This window comes from Chiloscyllium plagiosum, chromosome 5 (genome assembly GCF_004010195.1).
Source record: "Chiloscyllium plagiosum isolate BGI_BamShark_2017 chromosome 5, ASM401019v2, whole genome shotgun sequence".
Lineage (NCBI taxonomy): Eukaryota > Metazoa > Chordata > Chondrichthyes > Orectolobiformes > Hemiscylliidae > Chiloscyllium > Chiloscyllium plagiosum.
In genome coordinates this window covers 106905645-106925583 of record NC_057714.1, presented here as the reverse complement: position 1 = coordinate 106925583, position 19939 = coordinate 106905645, and the positions used below count along the sequence as shown (strand labels likewise).

General features: G+C 41.8%; 1 protein-coding gene across 5 annotated transcripts in view; it reads left to right on the top strand.

The window, feature by feature from the left end:
* Nucleotides 1-19939, top strand: part of LOC122550120 (actin-related protein 3B) — a 169380-nt gene that overhangs the window by 142344 nt on the left and 7097 nt on the right. For 4 of the 5 annotated variants that reach the window (XR_006311742.1, XM_043690734.1, XM_043690732.1 and 1 more), the window contains 2 exons: nucleotides 8629-8754; nucleotides 12202-12285. Coding sequence is in view for 4 of the 5 variants with exons in the window: in XM_043690734.1 (XP_043546669.1) it covers nucleotides 8629-8754; nucleotides 12202-12285 (210 nt within the window). In the remaining variant the exon portion in view is untranslated. The remainder of the gene's footprint in view (nucleotides 1-8628; nucleotides 8755-12201; nucleotides 12286-19939) is intronic. The other variant, XM_043690733.1, reaches the window with a different exon arrangement.

Below are 19939 nucleotides of genomic sequence, written 5' to 3'. Positions count from 1 at the left end.
CTATTGTCTATTGTCTATTGTCTATTAACTCAGAAAGCAACTTACCACCACCTTCTTAAGAGAAAGTAGGGATGGGCTCAGCCAATAACACCCACAACCTCTGAATTAAGAAAAGTCATATTTCCTTTATTCCAAACACTTATCGGTATAGACAAAACCATAAATCATAAGATTGCATTTTCAGGGAATAATGTCATCTTAAATGGTTTTGGTCATCCACGTCATTTACAGTTTTCTCCTGGATATATATTCTCCTTCCTTTTTCCTTAACCTCTCAAACTATGTTCTGTCACACTGACCCATATTTAATTTTCCCAGCTAACTATTCTGCAGGCCCTTTGATTGAATTTCATTTTATCCAGGTATCTGAATGATGTTTATAAAACATTGTAATAAGTTCTTTACTTTCCACAATCTTTTCGTTACTGAAACTACAATTTAGAATATTAATTGTTCTTTTGTGAAATAAAAATAAAGTGCTGGAAATACTCAGCAGATCTGGACCCACCTATGGAGAGTGAAACATATAGCGATTATAAGGAAGTCAGCCAGCTGGAGTTCCCTGACTGGGGCTGTTATCTTGGTTCAACCAGGGAGCCCTGGCTGACAGATATAAACAGGAGTGTCAGAGGTTCTGTTCACTCCAAGACAGGTTCTGAGGAAGCGAGACCAGTGTCAAGTATTATGCGTGTGTAAATAAAGAGTGACTTGGTGATGGAATACCTGCCTGTGTGGAGTTACTTCAATGGTAACATGAATGGGAATAATGTAACCATCCAAAAGTGCCTACCAACTGAAGTCCAACTGGACATCAAATTGGCAGTACAATTGGCTGTGTCATTGGAAAATGTGGCAAGTGGAGCATATGAGAGTAGAGTATTCCAATGGAAGTGGACACCCTTGCCAGTCTGGTTGAATTTGAGGAACATCACTTGAATGCAGGAAATTGCTTAGCCTCATTCAGCACGCATCCTGATTGGAGAGACTTTGGGTCAGCCCACAGCAAAACCCCAAAATATAGCCAAACCTTGACCAAACGATTAAAATTTTCTTCAAGATCCAGACCAGCAAGCCATCGTAGTTGCTGCTGATGTGCGGTTTTGAGATAGCAAAACAGTCCTATTAGACCTAACTTGATTAAGAAAACTACTAAGCTGGTATCCAGGAGACTGCATACCCTGGAACGTCTACCTACATCTGGGTTGGGGCAGTTAAATTGTTTAACAATATCCAAATCAGAACCAAATCAAAATAGATATCTGGTTAAATGGTCATCCAGTTCTAATGGAGGTTGATACCGGCACAGCCATATCAGATATCACAGAACCAGTTTTTAACAAAATTTGTTCTGGACTCCAACACTTAAGTTTCCGCAAGATCTTGGCTCGACTGAGAACCGATATCGGGGAACCATTACACGTTAAGAATTCAACTTAGATTTCACTCTCTTATAAAAAGTAGCTGGTTCAGTTACAGTGATTGTAGTAAAAGACTTAGGCCCAAGCTTGATGAGGCAAAATTGTTTGAGAGAAATTCACCGAGATTGGTTCAACATTTTTCAATTAGAAAATGGCTGCTTGAGTGAAGTCATAATGAAATACCTAGAAGTCTTCCAAGAACGTCTAGGAACTTTCAGAGGAGCCAAAACCACCTTGCATGTTGACCAGGAAGCAACTCCACGAGTTTACAAGGCCCGCCTAGTGCCATTTGCCTTATTGGCAAAAGTAGGGGTAGACATCAGAAGGCTGGAAAGTGAAGGAATTATTAAACCAGTCCAGTTTGCGGAATGAACAGCACTAGTTGTACCGATTTTGAAGCCTGATGGGTGGTTCATCTTTGTGGGAATTTTAAACAAACAGCAAACAACTTTTCACAGCTGGATAAGTGCACAACTGCTCTGATAGAGGATTTATATGCAAAGCTGTCCTTCCTGAAGCTTGACATGTGCCATGCTTAATTGCAATTGTGTTTAGACAAGAATTCCCAGAAGTATATTGCAATTAATACCCATAAGGGTTTGTACCAATATATGAGTCTGCCATTTGGGGTATCATCAATCTGTTCAATTTTTCAGTGGATGATGGAGAACGTTATGCAACGTCCACCTTAGGTCACCATTTATTTAGATGATGTGTTAATAACAGGGAAGAACAGCAATGAAACTTTAGAGAACTTGGACATAGTCCTCAGACATTTCTCTGAGGTAGGCATATGCCTTAGAATGGAAAAATGTGTGTTCCAGGTACGCCAAGTGACCTACTTGGGCTACAGAGTTGACAAGATTGGGTTACACCCATTGGAAGTTACAGTGGGGGGTATCAAAGGTGCCCCAGCTCCCACATCTATGCAGGAGCTTAAGTCTTTCTTGGGCTAGTAAAATATCATGGAAAGTTCCTACATAACCTGGCCTCCATCCTGGCACCTTTGCATCAACCTAAAAAAAGGTCAGCCTTGGAAATGATCTCGTAGCCAATCCAAAGCTTTCAGTGAAGTGAAGAAACAATTATCATCCTCTAACATATTGGCACACTATGATTCCAAACAAGTTCAGGTATTGACATGCGATACCTCTCCATATGGCATTGGGATGGTATTAGCTCATAGGTGGCCCAGTGGAGAGGAATGCCCAATTTGTATGGAGTCAGGAAGTTCCACCAATACCTTTTTGGATGGAAATTTGAGATAATAACGGACCGCAAACCCCTACTTGATCTTTTTAAAAAGGGCAAGGCAGTACCACTCACAGATTCAGGCTCTAATACTAAGTGCCTATAATTACAAATCAGAACACCCATACAGGAGACCAAGTAGCGATATAGATGCATTCAGGTGTCTCTCAGTTTTAGATACACCACTGGTGGTATCATCAATGGAAGAGTCTGTAATGGTTTTAAATTTTCAGTAACTTGCAGTCACAGTTGACAATATTAGCATTTGGACACAGAAAGAACTGGTCCTGGCAAAACTAGAACAGCTGGTGGTGATGGTGGATATCAAAGTGCCGTCACAACCAGAATTGAAACCTTTTTAGACCTGAAGAGAACTGCTTACAGTAGAGGATGGCATTTTGTTACATGTAGCAAGAGTGATTGTCCTGAGCCAAGGTCACTGCTAGATATTGGCTAAACTCTACCAGGGTCACCCAGGGGTCGTAAGGGGAAGATGTTGGCAAGAAGTTACATCTGGTGAACTGGCTTGGATGCTGACATAACTGCATTGTTGGGGCAGTACCCAGAGTGTCACCAAGGACAAAAATTACTGCCACCAGCTCCCCCACATTCGTATGAATGGCTGGATAAATTTGGACATGGTTACACGTTGACTATACAGGTCCTTTCATGGGCTCAATGTTCGTAGTCATTGTAGATGTCTACTCAAAATGGTTGGACATGCTTAGAATCCATTCGTCAAATACGGGGACTAGAATAGAAAAGTTGCATTCATTTTCTTCAATACACAGGGTCCCGGTCGTGTTGGTCACAGGTAATGGTCCATCATTTACCAGCTGGGAATTTGGCTATTTCCTAGAGTTGAATGGGATTCGGCAGCACCATACTATCCATCATCCAATGCTCTGGCAGAAGAGGCAGTCCAAACTTAGAAGGCAGGCTTGAAGAAATAGCCTGCAGCTTTACTTCATACAAAGTTGTTCTGATTTTTATTTGATTATAGGACCATCCCACAGGCAACTACAGGGATAGCACTGGCAGAGTTGCTAATGGATAGAAGAGTCCATACCAAGTTAAATCTGATCTTCCTGAACCTGGAGGTGAGGGTGATATGGCATTCCGAATGCCAGAGCCAGACCCAAGACTCTGTCAAGTGAGAGTGCTAGTTTATTACAGAGATGACGTTTGGTGTAAGAACCATGGCAATGGCCCTGCATGTGTAAGATGCATAGCTGACATAAGCTGAAAATGTGTTGCTGGAAAAGCGCAGCAGGTCAGGCAGCATCCAAGGAACAGGAGAATCGACGTTTCGGGCATAAGCCCTTCTTCAGGAATCTCCTGTTCCTTGGATGCTGCCTGACCTGCTGCCCTTTTCCAGCAACACATTTTCAGCTCTGATCTCCAGCACCTGCAGACCTCACTTTCTCCTCATAGCTGACATAAGGTCAGGACCAGTGATGTATAAATTTTGGGTCGGTGCAATGGTCCTGAGCAAGTATGTGGACCATATGCAAGTTGTGAACTTTCAACGGTGCGGGAGCAAAAGGTGCTTTGCTTCTTGGTGCAGTTGGAAAGATTGCCAGGCTGAGGCAATTTTGGTGCAAGAGGTGAGCTCCCGTCCGTTACACACCACCCATATCGGAAATCAAGTTGGAGGAACCTGGTCTAGTGCTAAAATGTCCCAGGAGGCTTTCCAAGAAAAAGGACTGGCCTATGTCTTTGGATTCAGAGGAGGAGGGAATGTAGTAATCATAACAAGGTCAGCCAACTGGACCTCATTTGAATATGAGTTCCCTGATTGGAAGTGTTAATTTGGTATAGTGAGGGAACCCTGGCTGACAGAGAAAAAGAGGAGTGTCAGAGACTCTGACACTCTGGTGCTGTTTCTGATGAGGCTTGCCAGAGTGTCACAAAGCTGTTCCTTTTTCTAAAATCTGTTCCTTTTCTCAAGGAATTTGACCTTTGTTTGTTCAGACGAGTCATAAACCCCTCAGGCTCTGATTAGACTGATTTGGTACAGAGATGAAAGAGTTTATTGAGAGGCCTTCTGTTTATATGTAAACAGATGAGACTTCAGATCAAAGTGATCATGTTTTAGAAGTGATCTGTATAATGAAAGGGGGGGGGGGGGGGGGGGCGGGGGGGATGGTCAGTCCTAGAAACTGAAGTTTGAGTTAGGGAGTTCAGCAGTGTATTGTGTAAAGAAAGGCTGCTAAACTCTCTCCTTCTGCTCTTCTAACCTTGACCTGTAAGCCTTTTTTCATTTTTATTGTGTTTAAGGGAGTTTGCTTATTGGGACTGTTGTATATATTCAGAACAGCATAACTAAGTCTAGTTTGGACAGACTGAGCTATGTATAGGTTCTTTATTCTGTTCTTTGTGTTTCATTGTGTAATTTTGTGAATAAAGTTTTGTCTGTTTTAAAACCTGGTAGTCAACCTAGCTAATTTACTCCAGGTAACCTTCACTGTACATTTACCAAAACAAATTGCAAAGTTATGATCTGGGCTGCCCGCTTAAGAACGTTTTGAGTGGTCTTGCCTTGTCCATAGCAGATTGGGGGCTCTTTGCAGGATTTTAAGCAGCAAGTGTTAGTTGTTAGTGTCTTTATTTCGGGTGTTGGTTTGGTTGGGTAGTAAGTTTGGGATAGTAATGATTCTTCCAGTCACCAAAAGTTTTCTGGAAGTGGATTTGGTGACTTTGGAAGTTTGCAAAAGCTGAATAAGACCAAGCTGCAGGAATTAGCAGACAAGCTGGGATTGGAGCTGCCTCCTTCTGTGAAGAGAGGAGAGATAATTACAGTAGTAGGTCAGCATTTAAACCTGCTGGAAATACCATCAAAATCTATAGAGATGGCAAAAATTCAATTGCAAACTTGAGTTAGAGGTGAGAGATAAGGAAAGGGTAGCAAAAATGAAACAGTTTGAGTTCCGGTTAAAAGCAGAAGAAAAAGAAAAAAGAACGGAGGGTTTTAGCAGAAGAGAAAGAAAAAGAGAGAGAGTTTGAACTTTGGAAACTGACTCGTAAAAAGGGAAGTCAGATTAAAAGGCCGGAGATAAAGACTGAAGGTAACCTTCGCGAGGAAGTAGTGCAATCTCATATGGAAGAGCAGAGAGTTAAAGTGGCAAAGTTAAGCAGCTGATGTGACTGATGATAATGGGCTGGTCCATAAAACATGGTTTGGCTTCCAGAATCAATTTCAGTCCTTGAGGGATAGAAATAGGGGCAAAGAGAAACCCTCACATGGAAAGAGAGAAGTAGATCTCAGTGAAGATCATAAGGATAACTTACCACAGGGTAAAAAAGAAACCCTTGAGGGGGACAAAGAAGTTAAAAAGCTCTGGTGTTTTCATTGTAATAAAGTGGGCCACACGAAATCACAGTGTTGGTGGGCTAGGAGAAAGCCAGATGAATGAAAATAGGACAAGCCTGGATGTTTTGTTGGCATGGTAACAGAAAGCCCAATGGAAGCTAGAAAGAGGTTGATTAAGGAGGAAGTGCCCGATCTGCTAAAAAAGGTACATGCAAGGGTTAAATTTATTCACATAGGCCAGGAGTAACAGGTAAAGGTGTTATAATATTAAGGGACACAGGATCCTCTCAATCTGTGATGCTGAAGGATGAGGAGATATTATTCCTGAAGGACTATTGCCAGAAAAGGTACTGGTAACAGAAACCCATGGTAAGACAAAAAGCACTCAATTATGTAAAATGAGGCTAAAGTGTTCAAAGTAAAGTGGATAATTTATTGTAGGAGTACTGGACAAACTCTCAGTTCCAGGAATACAATTTGTCCTTGCAAATGATATAGCTGATTCACTGGTAGGCGCGCTGCCTACTCTAGTTGGAAGGTCAGTGGAGACTCAAGCAACTGAAGAAATGCAGGGCGTTTATCCATGGCACAAGCTGAAGCAGGCTAGTTCAAAAGGCGCAGATAAGGAAGCTGACATAGCTTTATCAGAGACTTTTTAGATGGAGCTTGTTGCTGCAACCATTTAATTTGACATTTGTGCATGTGGCAGGTCGCACAAATGTGATTGCCGATCCATTATCAAGACTTGAATGAGATACGGAGGCATTCGGTGACGGGTGTACCATGGCCTGTATTTGCATGTGGTTGTGCATGTTTGCATGTGTATAGTTAGTACAGTGTTTATGTGTGTTTTAGATTACTAACCAGTTTGTTTTTGAAGGGTTTTAAAAATGAAACCATCTTTTGATATTGATGGTTCATCTTTTTTTAAGGGTGGGGGGAGGTGTTACAAAATTGGTCCTTTTCCTAAAAGCTGTTCCTTTTCTCAAGATAATGTGTCCCTAGTTTTTTTCAGAGGGGTCATAAACCACTCAGCTCTGATTAGACTGGTTTGGTACAGAGATGAAAGAGTTTATTGAGGGCCTTCTGTTTATATGTAAACAGATAAGACTTCAGACCAAAGTGATCATGTTTTAGAAGTGATCTGTATTAAGAAAGGGGATTGGTCAGTCCGAGAAACTGAAGTTTGAGTTAGGGAGTTCAGCAGTGGACTGTGTGAAGAAAGGCTGGTAAACTCTCTCTCCTTCTGTCCTTCTAACTTGGACCTGTAAGCATTTGTTTCATTTTTACTGTGTTTAAGGGGATTTGCTAACTGGGACTGTTGTATATATTCAGAACAGCATAACTGAGTCTAGTTTGGATAGACTGAGCTCTGTAGAGGTTCTTTATTCTGTTCTTTGTGTTTAATTGTGTAATTTTGTGAATAAATTTTTGTCTGTTTTAAAACCTGGTTGTCAACCTAGCTAACGTACTTCAAATAACCTTCACTGTACACTTACTGAAACAAATTGCAAAGTTATGGTCTGGGCTGCTTGCTTAAGAATGTTTTGAGTGGTCTGGCCTAGTCAAGGACTTTATACATGTAAATGAAGGGTGACTCAGCGATGGGATAATGGCCTCCGTGGGGTTATTTTGAAATGGAGAAGACTTCTCTTTTTTTCCCACAGAGGGAAACATGCAGGCAGTCCCCAAGGCTCAAAACATATATCTCTTGTTTAAAACATAGGTGCACTCTGATTACTGCTAGCTGCCTAAATTGATTTTAATTGAGTTTGTTTTACAAAGAATCATGTTGTAATTAAACTGATAGTAGTATTTGAGATTGTATTCCTGAAGTAAACCTCTATTCTGCACATCTATGTAAAGTCACTGGATCAGAATTTATATTACAGAGTAGATCATTAGGCCCAACTGGTTTATGCTTGTGTTTAGTTTCTTACAAGCACACTCCGCCACCAGCCACCCACCCACATCCCACACTACTTTTAACCTTATCAACGTGGCCATTTATTATTTTCTGTCTCCAGCTTCTTGCCTAACCTTTCCTTAAATACGTCTATGCTATTTGCCCCAGATGCACCTTAAGATGGTGAGGTCCACATTTCCTGAAGTTCTTCCTAGATTTTATTAGTGGATATCTTATATCATTAACTGTAGTATGAACTCTCCCATGAAGCAAAAAGTTATCTTTGAAACTTATCAATAGGGTCGATGCAGCGTCTTCTTCTTGCAGCTTACCTATCAGCCTTCTGTTTTCTAGAAAAAACAACTTTGCAAAAATTCTTTTATAAAGCAGTTTGACTTAAAGCAGAAGCAGACTCCCTAAATACTCCCTAATAAAGAACTTATTCTTCAACAAAGACTTTTACATAAATTATTTCCTGTACCTACTGTTTTGGATTTGTGGTCCAAGAGCTAGGTGGCACTGCTGTACTGTTGGTAAACCCCTCAGTTGACTGCTGCCAGTAGTTTTATCATTTATGACTTCTAGACTATTGTTAGGAATGTCTAAATTTTAAAAAATCCCATTTGTTGACTATGTTTTCTCTACATGCATAGATACATTTGAGGACTTTTGAAAAGCCATTGGACATGCAGCATGTAAAGGCAAATCCTTATTTTGTCAAAATTAAATCTCGTTTATAGAACATTGTTCTTTCTGGAGGTTCAACAATGTTTCGGGATTTTGGGCGTCGTTTACAGCGAGATCTGAAAAGAGTAGTGGATGCAAGATTGAAAATTAGTGAACAGCTTAGCGCTGGTCGAATAAAGGTACATTATTGTCTCCTCTTATTATGTTTCTTTTAAATTTAGATGATTTAGAAAAGCCAACTATCAATGACGTTCTTTTTCAGAAATGAATTTAACCCCTTCCTTTTTGAAGGCCTGGTTTTATTTTCAGTCATATAACTGGGAAAGCAGTTATAGTTAGATATTGAGGTTAAAAATCAACAACTACAGCTGATACAGGGTGAATGGTTGTGTAGCCATGAGAAAGGGTCTCTTAGGGTAGGTGTTCAATGTATGTGTGATGGCCTAACTTGAATGGATGCAACCACAATTTGAGCAGCTCCTCATGTTCCACTTGTGGACCAAGTGACTACATCTCCCCAAACTATCCTCAAGCAATTGTAGATTGTGCAGATTTTCCCTGTAAGGGTGAAACCTGGGACTTATGACTACAGATTTCAGCGAGCGTTTCTTTTTTAGGTCCAATGCTCTCTGTTGTTGATTATTATTGAAAGTTCAGTGATGGAGGGGGGCAGCTGTCTGGGTCATCAGATGGCTTCCCTAGCCTAGTTATAGCTATTATCTTTGCCACTGTACAGCTCCTAACAAAATCAACAATATCAAACTGTCAAGAAGTAACACAGCACTGATGCAGTTCTTCAAAATCTGTTCCAGAGCATTCTGGAGGATATCTTGGATGACTCATCCAGCGAGGCCATATGGATAGACCTCAGGAATGGGAAGAGTGTAATCACTTGATAGGATTGTATGACAAGCCTCCTAATAGCCAGCAGGAGATACAGGAACTGATATGTGAGCAGATTATGGATAAATGTTAAAACAACAGGACTGTTATGGTGGGTGATTTTAACTTCCCCTCTATTAACTGGGCTTCCATTAGTCCCAGGGGCTTTTTTGGGGGAGAATTTGTCATGTGCATCCAGGAGGATTTCTCGAACCAATATATAAATAATCCAACAAGGAAAGGGGTTACTTGACCTGGTATTGGAGAATGAGCCCGACAAAGTGATAGAAATTTCAGTGGGGGAGCATTTCGGGAACAATGACTGTAATCCTGTAAGTTTTAAGTTACTTATAGAAAAGCTTCGCAGTTCCCTGAAAGTGGCAAGGCAAGTAGATAAGGTAGTCAAGACACCATATGCTTGTCTTCGTCAGTTGGGCATAGAGTATAAAACTTGGCAAGTTATGTTGCAGTTGTATTGAACTTTAATTAGGCCACATTTGGAAAACTGTGTACAATTCTGGTCGCCATGCTATCAGAAAGATATGGAGACTTTGAAGAGGATACAGGAAAGGATTATTAGGATAAGACCATAAGACCATAAGACATAGGAGTGGAAGTAAGGCCATTCGGCCCATCGAGTCCACTCCGCCATTCAATCATGGCTGATGCGCATTTCAGCTCCACTTACCAGCGTTTCCCCCGTAGCCCTTAATTCCTCTAGACAACAAGAATCTATCAATCTCGGATATTGCCTGGTTTGGAGGGTATCACTTATGAGGAGAGATTAGACAAACATGTTAGTTTTCAGAGGCTGAGGGAAGACCTGATAGAAGTTTACAAAATGATGAAATCAAAATTTACAAATGACCCTCATGGATAGTTGGAGTTTATTTTCCCCAGGGTAGACATGTCTATTACTAGGGGATATAAGTTTAAGGTAAAAGGGGGAGTTTTAATGGAGATGTGAGAGATAAGTTTTTTTTATACAGAGGGTGGCAAGTGTCTAGAATGTACTGCCAGAGGAGGTGGTAGAAGGAGATACAATAGCAACATTTAAAAGGCATCTTGACAGATACATGAATAGGCAGGAAATAGACCATATATGGACAAAAGGCTTTTTGTTCAGAAAGGCATCTTATGTTGTGCTGGATTAGTGGGCTGAAGGACCTGTTCCTAAATTGTACTGTTCTTTGTTATTTGTTCATTCTGAATTCTCAAACCCTTATAAAGACCAGGAAGTATATGACATTCTGACAGCAACCAAAGCAGGAACAATGGATGGACTTAACCTGGAATTCTTGAGGAACATCAGATCACATCCAGGGAGAGTGACTAACAAAGCTATTTAACAGCATCCAGAGTGCAACCACAATCCAAGCACCTGGTAGTCCAAGACAGTAGCAATTGACAATCCAGGGATGCCACTCTTGACAATTTATGCAGGTCCACCCTGTCACCATGGGGATGACAGAGTACAGAGGTTAAAATAGGCATGAATAGAGATGTGTTGTTGTTAAACAGTTCCTGTCTATGTCCAACACCATCCAACACCAACAGTCCAACAATGGCATCTCCAAATCCTGTCTATTGATGCACTTCAACCAATACCTTTAGTTTTGAGATATAAATATGAACTTTTGTAGGATTTATTTTAGAGTCTGCATTATTGATTTGAAAAGGTTTGCCTTAAGAACTGAGAGGTTATTTCTAAAAGAAAACTTAAAATTCTAGTTTATGTGTTCCTCAGATTCGTTCTTTTCCTTAAGGTATTTCATTTTAGGAAACATCACTCAAGTAAAGTGGGTAGAGACAAATAGGCTGTGATGAAAACGTGATTAATTTTTACTATGCTATTTAGCATTTTCAGTTTCGTTTCACTACAGATGTCCAAACACACAAACTACAGGCCATTCTGTCCCAACGCCTTGTATCAGCATTTAACTTCTGCTTGAGCCGATAGTTCTAACCATCTGTTCCCACATCCTTTTATTTCCTTTTTACTTCATCCATTTAGGTAATCTAATCAAGAACAATGACCTAGTTTCTACCTCAACTGTAAACTCTCAAACTATAATCTGCAGCTTGCCAGCTATATAGAGAAACTTATCATCCTATCTTAGTTTTAACCTTGAATCCTGGTGCTACCCAAAGTTTGGGTTGGGACTCCAAAAGCTGTGTTCCTGCTGTAGCACATTGCCATCCCCCACCCCTCTCCACTGACACCCTCATAGGTTTCCCAGCTTCCACTCTCATAGGTTCTTCTCATGGCCTGCTGTATAGGACTGTTATGCCGACCTCTGTTAAATCAATCTCGCCTGAGCTCACAGGTCCAATAGAGGGGTTATGGCAATTTTCAAGCTTTCAAATGGAGTCACAGAAAGAAAATGTTTGGGAATAACTGATCCATGGATTCCTCATTGTTAAGATCTGAAGTACTAGAAACTATCTGCTTCTTGCGTGCCCTGTCCCAATCATTCCGATTTTAAAATAATTCTATCATATCCTGAGATTGTATTGTTATAATGATAGAGTGAGGTTAAAAAATTTACAAACAAGTTACCCCAATCATTTTATTTTTCAGAATTTACTTGTATAGATTAAGCTAACAAGTTGTGAGATAGAAGTTCAAAAGGCGTGATTATCAATTTCGTATTCCTGTTACGATATAAGAATGACTGTGAAACTTTGTAATTGATTCAGATTGGTTTTAAAGGCTGATAATTAATTTTCATTATTTCAATAAGCCTAAACCAATTGAGGTCCAGGTGATAACCCACCATATGCAGCGATATGCAGTTTGGTTCGGCGGCTCCATGCTTGCATCAACAGTAAGTGAACTTAAACATACATGCACACAAACATAGAAATATTTACTTTATTCAGTCCTGGGAGATAGATGTCACTGGTTGGTCAGAACGTATTGCCCATTCCCAACTGCCCTTGAAAAGGTAGTGGTGAGCTGCCTCCTTGAACTGCTGCAGTCCATGTTCAAATAGGAGCATTCATCCCTTCAAGTTTGCTCTGCCATTCAATTTGATCATGATTTACCTGTGTGTTTTAATTCCACATTCCCATCCATCTGCACTAACCTTGCCTGACAAGAATCTATCTACACCTGCCTTAAAAATTATCAGTGACAGAGGGCAGTGAGTTCCAAGTTGCTCGACTATTTGACAGGAATGAAAAATTCCCTCCTCTCTCTAATAAAACGGCAATCCCTAATTTTAATTCTGTGCTCCCTAACTCTGGACTGTCCCACAAGAAGAAACATCCTTCCTGCATCCACTTCTCAGGACCGTTCAGGATCCTATAGTAATGTCACCATAGCCCCACCACCAGACCATAGGCTGTTCTCTCATTAGAGAGAGAGAGATGATTGCTGGTGGTTTAACTTGAGGGTCACCACACCTCAGGTGAGGGAGAGGTTGAAAATAGCGCAATAGCAGATACAATAGCAGCATTCAAGAACCACCTGAATAAATATATGAATAGGAAGCGAATAGAGGAATAAAAATCCTGTAAGAGAAGACAGTTTTAGTATGGAAGGCAAAATGTGTCAGCGCAAGCTTGTAGGGCTGAAGGGCCTGTTCCTGTGCTATATTGTTCTTTGAAAAGAAGGGTCCTTCATGGTAATCTCAGCTGGTGTGGGAATTGAACCCACTCTGTGATGTCACTCTGTTTCAATTCAATCAGATCATCACTCACTCATCTGAAATGTAGTGAGAACAAACCCAGCCTATCTAAATTTTCCTCGTAAGATAACCCATTCACTTCAAGTATCGATTAGATTAGATTCCCTACAGTGTGGAAACAGGCCCTTCGGCCCAACAAGTCCACATTGGCCCTCTGAAGAGCAACTCACCCAGACCCATTCCCCTACATTCACCCCGACTAATGCACCTAACACTAACGGGCAATTTAGCATGGCCAATTCACAGTCTTTGGACTGTGGGAGGAAACCGGAGCACCCGGAGGAAACCCACGCAGACAGGGGGAGAATGTGCAAATTCCAAACAGATAGTCGCATGAGAGTAAACCTTCTCTGAGCCACTTCCAGTGCATTTACATCCTTTCTGTAATAAGAAGATCAAATCAAGTAGCCAAGATGTGGTCTCACCAATGCCCTGTATAGCTGAAGCATATTATTCTTAATTTTATGTTGAAAACAACAGTTAGCATCCCATTAGCTTTCATGACTTCTGCAAAACATGAATACCTAGATTCCTCTGCACTTCGTAATTCTACAGTCATTTTCCAATTTAGTATTCTGCTTTTTTATTCTTTCTGCAAAAGTGAACTTCACTGTTTCTCATTATTTTCTAAGTGCCAGATCTTTGCACAAACACTTTACTCATCTATAATTGGTCTGCAAACTTGTTTTGTAATTTTCACAATTTACTTTCCTCCTTATCTTTGTATCATCTGAAAGTTTAACCACCAAGTCATCAATTCTCTCATCTAAGTCATTAGTATAAATTGTAAGAAGTTGATCACACAGCACAGGTCCCTGCAGGACCCCACTTGGCTCATGCTGCCAATCTGAAAAAGACTCACATTGTTTTCTGCCAGCCAACCAAAATTCTATTTATGCTAGTATGTTACTCCCATTACTTTGAGCTCCTCTTTTGCACAATAACATTTTATGTAGAACCTTGTCAAATGCTTCTGGAAATGCAAATATGTTATATCAACTGACTCCCTTTTATTCGCACCCTTTGTTATTCCTTCAAAGAATTCCAATAAATTAGTTAAGCACAATTTCCCTTTCACTAAACCATGCTGATTTTCCTAATTACCTTGCGTTTTTCAAAGTTCCAGTTATAACTTCCTTAGTGATTTATTTTAACAACTTCCTTATGACAGACATCAAGCTAACTAGCCTACAGTTTCCTTTTTAGTGCCTCCCTTCTTGAATGGAGGGATTATATTTGCTATTTTCCAATTTAATGTAAATTTACCAGAATTTAGGAAAATGAATGAAACACATGTAGATTCCCTACAGTGCGAAAAGAGGCCCATTGAATCTGCACTGACCCTCCAAAGGCCATCTCACCCAGACCCTATAACATCACATTTACCATGGCAAATGCAAACTAATATATCGTTTGAGTGTGGGAGGAAATCCACACAGATGGAGGGAGAAAGTGCAACCTGCACACAGACAGTCACCCAAGGCTGGAATTGAGCCTGGGTCCCTGGTGCTATGAGGCAACAGTGCTTACCACTGAGCCATCATGCCACCTGTATTAGCTACCTCTTTTGAGATGGTAAGATAAAGTCCATCAGGACCCAGAGACTTATCAACCCATAGTTCCATCAGTGTGCTCTGCACTGCTTCCCTAGTGATTGTAATTTCACCAATCTCCATTCTTCCTTTAACCTCTACATATACAGGTATTACTGGGATGTTTTTGTAGTCTCTATCATGAAGGTGGAGAAAGTGAGGACTGCAGAGGCTGGAGACCAATTCCAATATCGAACAACCCAGATGGCCTCCTTCTTCAAAGACAGCAATTTCCCCTCAGACGTGGTTGACGATGCTCTCCACCGAATCTCCTCCACTTCCTGCTCCTCTGTCCTTGAACCCCGCCCCTCCAATCGCCACCAGGACAGAACCCCATTGGTCCTCACCTATCACCCCACCAACCTCCAGATACATCGTATCATCCTCCGTCATTTCCGCCACCTCCAAACAGACCCCACCACCAAGGATATATTTCCCTCCCCTCCCCTCCCAGCAGTCCGGAAAGACCACTCCCTTTGCGACTCCCTTGTCAGGTCCACACCCCCCAACAACCTAGCCTCCACTCCCGGCACCTTCCCCTGCAACCGCAAGAAATGCAAAACTTGTGCCCACACCTCCCCCCTCACTTCCCTCCAAGGCCCCAAGGGACCCTTCCATATCCGTCACAAATTCACTTGCACCTCCACACACATCATTTACTGCATCCGCTGCACCCAATGTGGCCTCCTCTACATTGGGGAGACAGATCGCCTACTTGCAGATCGTTTCAGAGAACACCTCTGGGACACTCGCACCAACCAACCCAACCGCCCCGTGGCGGAACACTTTAACTCCCCCTCCCACTCCGCCAAGGACATGCAGGTCCTTGGCCTCCTCCATTGCCAGACCATGGCAACACGACGCCTGGAGGAAGAACGCCTCCCTTCCACCTAGGAACCCTCCAACCACAAGGGATGAATGCAGATTTCTCCAGCTCCCTCATTTCCCCTCCCACCACCTTATCTCAGTCCCAACCCTCGGACTCAGCACCACCTTCCTAACCTGCAATCTTCTTCCCTACCTCTCCGCCCCCACCCACTCACCGGCCTATCACCCTCACCTGCTCCTTGGATGCTGCCTGACCTGCTGTGCTTTTCCAGCAACACATTTTTCAGCTCTATCATGAAGGTCCAAAGCAAAACATTTACTCATTACATCCATCATATCTTTATCATCAATAATTAACTATGATTTTCCCCATCCAGATGACCAACATTCATTTCATTTACTCCTGTTCGTAAGATTATAAGATACAGGAGCAGAATTAGGCTAGTTAGGCTCACCGAGTCTGCTCTGCCATTCAAGCATGGGTGATATGTTTCTCAACCCCATTGGCTTCCTTTATCCCTGTAATTCTTGATCCTTTTACCAATTAAGAACTTACCTATCTCTGTCTTAAAAATGCTTAATGACTTGGCCTCCACAGACCTAATCAGCAATTAGTTCCAAAGATTATCCACCCACTGGCTGAAGAAATTTCTCTTCATCTCTGTTCTAAAGGGTCATCCCTACACTGTGAGGCTGTGCTCTTGGGTTCTAGTCTTGTCTCCCAATGGACACATTCTCTCCTCTTCCACTCTATCCAGATCTCGGTGTTCTGTGAGTTCAATCAGATGCCCTCATCCTTTTAAACTTCATTGAATACAGACCCAGCATCCTTAACGCTCCTCATATGAAAAACCCTTCATCTCTGGGTTCGTTCTCAAAAACCCCTCTAAGGTCAGCACATCCTTCCTTTGCTATAGGGCCCAAAGATGCCCACAATACTCCAAATCCCATCTGACCAGAGCCTGTACAGCCTCAGCAGTACATTGCTGATGTTATATTATAGCCCTCCTTAAATAAATGCTAACATTGTATTTAGAATAGAATAGAATCCCTACAGTGTGGAAACAGGCCATTCAGTCCAAGAAGTCCACACCAACTCTCTGAAGAGCATCTCACCAAGACTCACCCCCCCATACCCTATCCCATAACTCTACATTTCCCTTTCTTACATATCACTGGAGACTATGGGCAATTTAGCAAAACCCATGTACCTAACCTGCACATCTTTGGACTGTGGGAGGAAATTAGAGCACCCAGAGGAAACCCCCGCAGACACGAGGAGAATATGCAAACTCCACACAGAGGCTGGAATTGAAGCCACAGGTCCCTGGTGCTGTGAGGCAGCAGTGCTAACCACTGAACTACAGTGCTTTTTGTCTTCCTAACTGCGAATTGAACCTGCATGTTGAAATGAAGAGAATGTTGAACCGGAACTCCCAACTCATATAACATATAGAACATAGAACACAGAAAAGTACAACACAGAACAGGCCCTTTGGCCCATGATGTGTGCCAAGAATTAATCCTAATGTAAAATAAAATAACTTAACCTACGCACCCCTCAATTCACTGCTATCCATGTGCATGCCCAGCAGTCACTTAAATGTCCCTAATGACTCTGCTTCCACCACCACCGCTGGCAGCGCATTCCATGCATTCACAACTCTCATGCCAGTCAATCCTGCCCTAGGGAAAAGTCTCTGGCTATTGACTCTATCCATGCCTCTCATTATCTTATATACCTTGATCAGGTCACCTCTCTTCCTCCTTCTCTCCAGAGAGAAAATCCGAGCTCAGTCAACCCCTCTTCATAAGGCAAGCCCTCCAGTCCAGGCAGCATCCTGGTAAACCTTATTTGCACCATCTCCAAAGCCTCTGTATCTTTCCTATAGTAGGGCGACCAGAACTGGGCACAATATTCTAAGTGTGGTCTCAACCAGGGATTTGTAGAGCTGTAGCAAAACCTCGCGGCTCTTAAACTTGATCCCCCTGTTAATGAAAGCCAAAACACCATATGCTTTCTTAACAATTCTATCCACTTGGGTGGCAACTTTGAGGGATCTATGTACTTGAACACCAAGATTCCTCTGTTCCTCCACATTGCCAAGAACCCTGTCTTTAATCCTATATTCAGCATTCAAGTTTGACCTTTCAAAATGTATCACTTCACATTTATCCAGGTTGAACTTCACCTGCCATTTCTCAGCCCAGTTCTGCATCAACTCTCTTTGTGCATCAGATTTCCGAAGCCTTTCTCCATTCAGTACATAGTTTTAGCCTCTTTTCTTCCTACCAAAATGAACAACCTCACATTTTTCTCACATTGTTTTCCATCTGACACATCTTTGCCCACTTTCCTAGCTTGCTCAAGTCCTTCCGTAGCCTCCCTGCTCCTCACCACAACCTGACCATCCACCTATCTTTGTGACATCTGCAAATGTAGCAACAATGCCCTCAGTCCCTTTATCCAGATCATTGATGAATAGTGTGAATAGTTGTTGTCCCAACACTGACCCCTGCAGAACTCCAGTGGTCACCGACTGCCAACCTGGAAAAGACCCCTTTATCCCCATGTTCTGCCTTCTGTCAGTCAGTTAATCCTCTATCCATGCCAACACCTTGCCTCTAACACCATGGCCTCTTATGTTAGTTAGCTGCATCCTATGTGGCACCATGTCAAAAGCTTTCTTTAAGTCCAAATTGATCATGTCCACTAGCTCTCCTTTGTTGTTGAGCAAGTAACTGTCTCATTACTGTCTCAGAAAAGTCTAGCAGATTTGACAGGCATAGCCTCAATGGATTCTAAATTCTTATCAATAACCGATTTCAGGCTAACCAGCCTATAGCTTCTTGTTTGCTGCCACCCTCCCTTCTTAATCAGGTGTTACATTAGTAATTTTCCATTCCTCTGGCACTGTCCCTGACTCCCGAGATGGCTGAAGGATCACCACCAATGACTGTATGATATCCTCAGCTATGTCCTTCAGAACTCTGAGATATTGTCTATCTGATCTGGTCATTTATCCATATTCAGACCTTTCAGCTTCTCCAGCATCTTCTCCTTCATGATGGCTGCTCTACTCACCTCTGCTCCTGATTGTCTTGAAGTCTGGTGTGCTGCTGTTGTCTTTCACTGTGAAACCTGATGCAAAGTATCTATTTAATTCCTCTGCCATTTCTTTGTTTTCTATTACTACTTCTCCAGCATCATTTTCCAGCGGTCCAATGTCCAGTTTTCCTTTTTAATATTTGCAGGAACTCTTGCTATCATTTTTTACATTCCTAGTGTTATGACACGGGGTAAACCCTCCTGTTTAACTTAAAACCAGCAACACAGGAAAGATTTATCCAGTGCAGTAATCTGTAAACATTTGAGTGGCCAAGAACTATTTAAACTAACAATTAACAACTTTATTTCTTAAAGTATAACAGAGAATAATTAAATAAACACCTATTTACAATTCTTTCCTCTAACCTATCTTTTACCTTCCCTTCTATAATACTAATCCAATAAAACTCCCAATTAAGATTTACAGAAAAATTCAAATTTTAAAACCAGCAAGCAGTCAAATCTTCTCTTAATCTTCGTCAGTAGATTGGCTCTCCAGGTCAGTGTTGAGGTTTTTTTCTGTGCAAATTTCTTCTCTAGACAGGTACCTCTCAGAGAGTTCTGACTAGCAGTCTACAGCTGTTGGAATGATGGCAGTTCTCCTCCCATCCGTTCAATTTTCCCTGGTCTTATACCTCAAAGCATTGGATTGTGTCATTGGCTTTTGAGATTGTCAATATTCTCAATTCAAACTTGATTGGAATTTGTTATTTTTCAGGGTATAATTTAAACTGATTGGCCTAATTCGGATCTGTTCTGCTGTTTCCAGGCAACCAGCTACCCCAGTAGCTGGAGCACATGTTACATTGTGTCTTACTGAGAACACTTGGTGCTGTCACTGCTAGCTTTTACTCTGTTAAAGGTATAGTATGCTCACATCTTCATAGAACATAGAACATAGAACATAGAACAATACAGCACAGAACAGGCCCTTCGGCCCACGATGTTGTGCCGAACATTTGTCCTAGCTTAAGCATCCATCCATGTACCTATCCAATTGCCGCTTAAAGGTCGCCAATGATTCTGACTCTACCACTACCACAGGCAGCGCATTCCATGCCCCCACCACTCTGGGTTAAGAACCTACCCCTGACATCTCCCCTATACCTTCCACCCTTCACCTTAAATTTATGCCCCTTGTAACACTCTGTTGCACCCGGGGAAAAAGTTTCTGACTGTCTACTCTATCTATTCCTCTGATCATCTTAAAAACCTCTATCAAGTCACCCCTCATCCTACGCCGTTCCAACGAGAAAAGGCC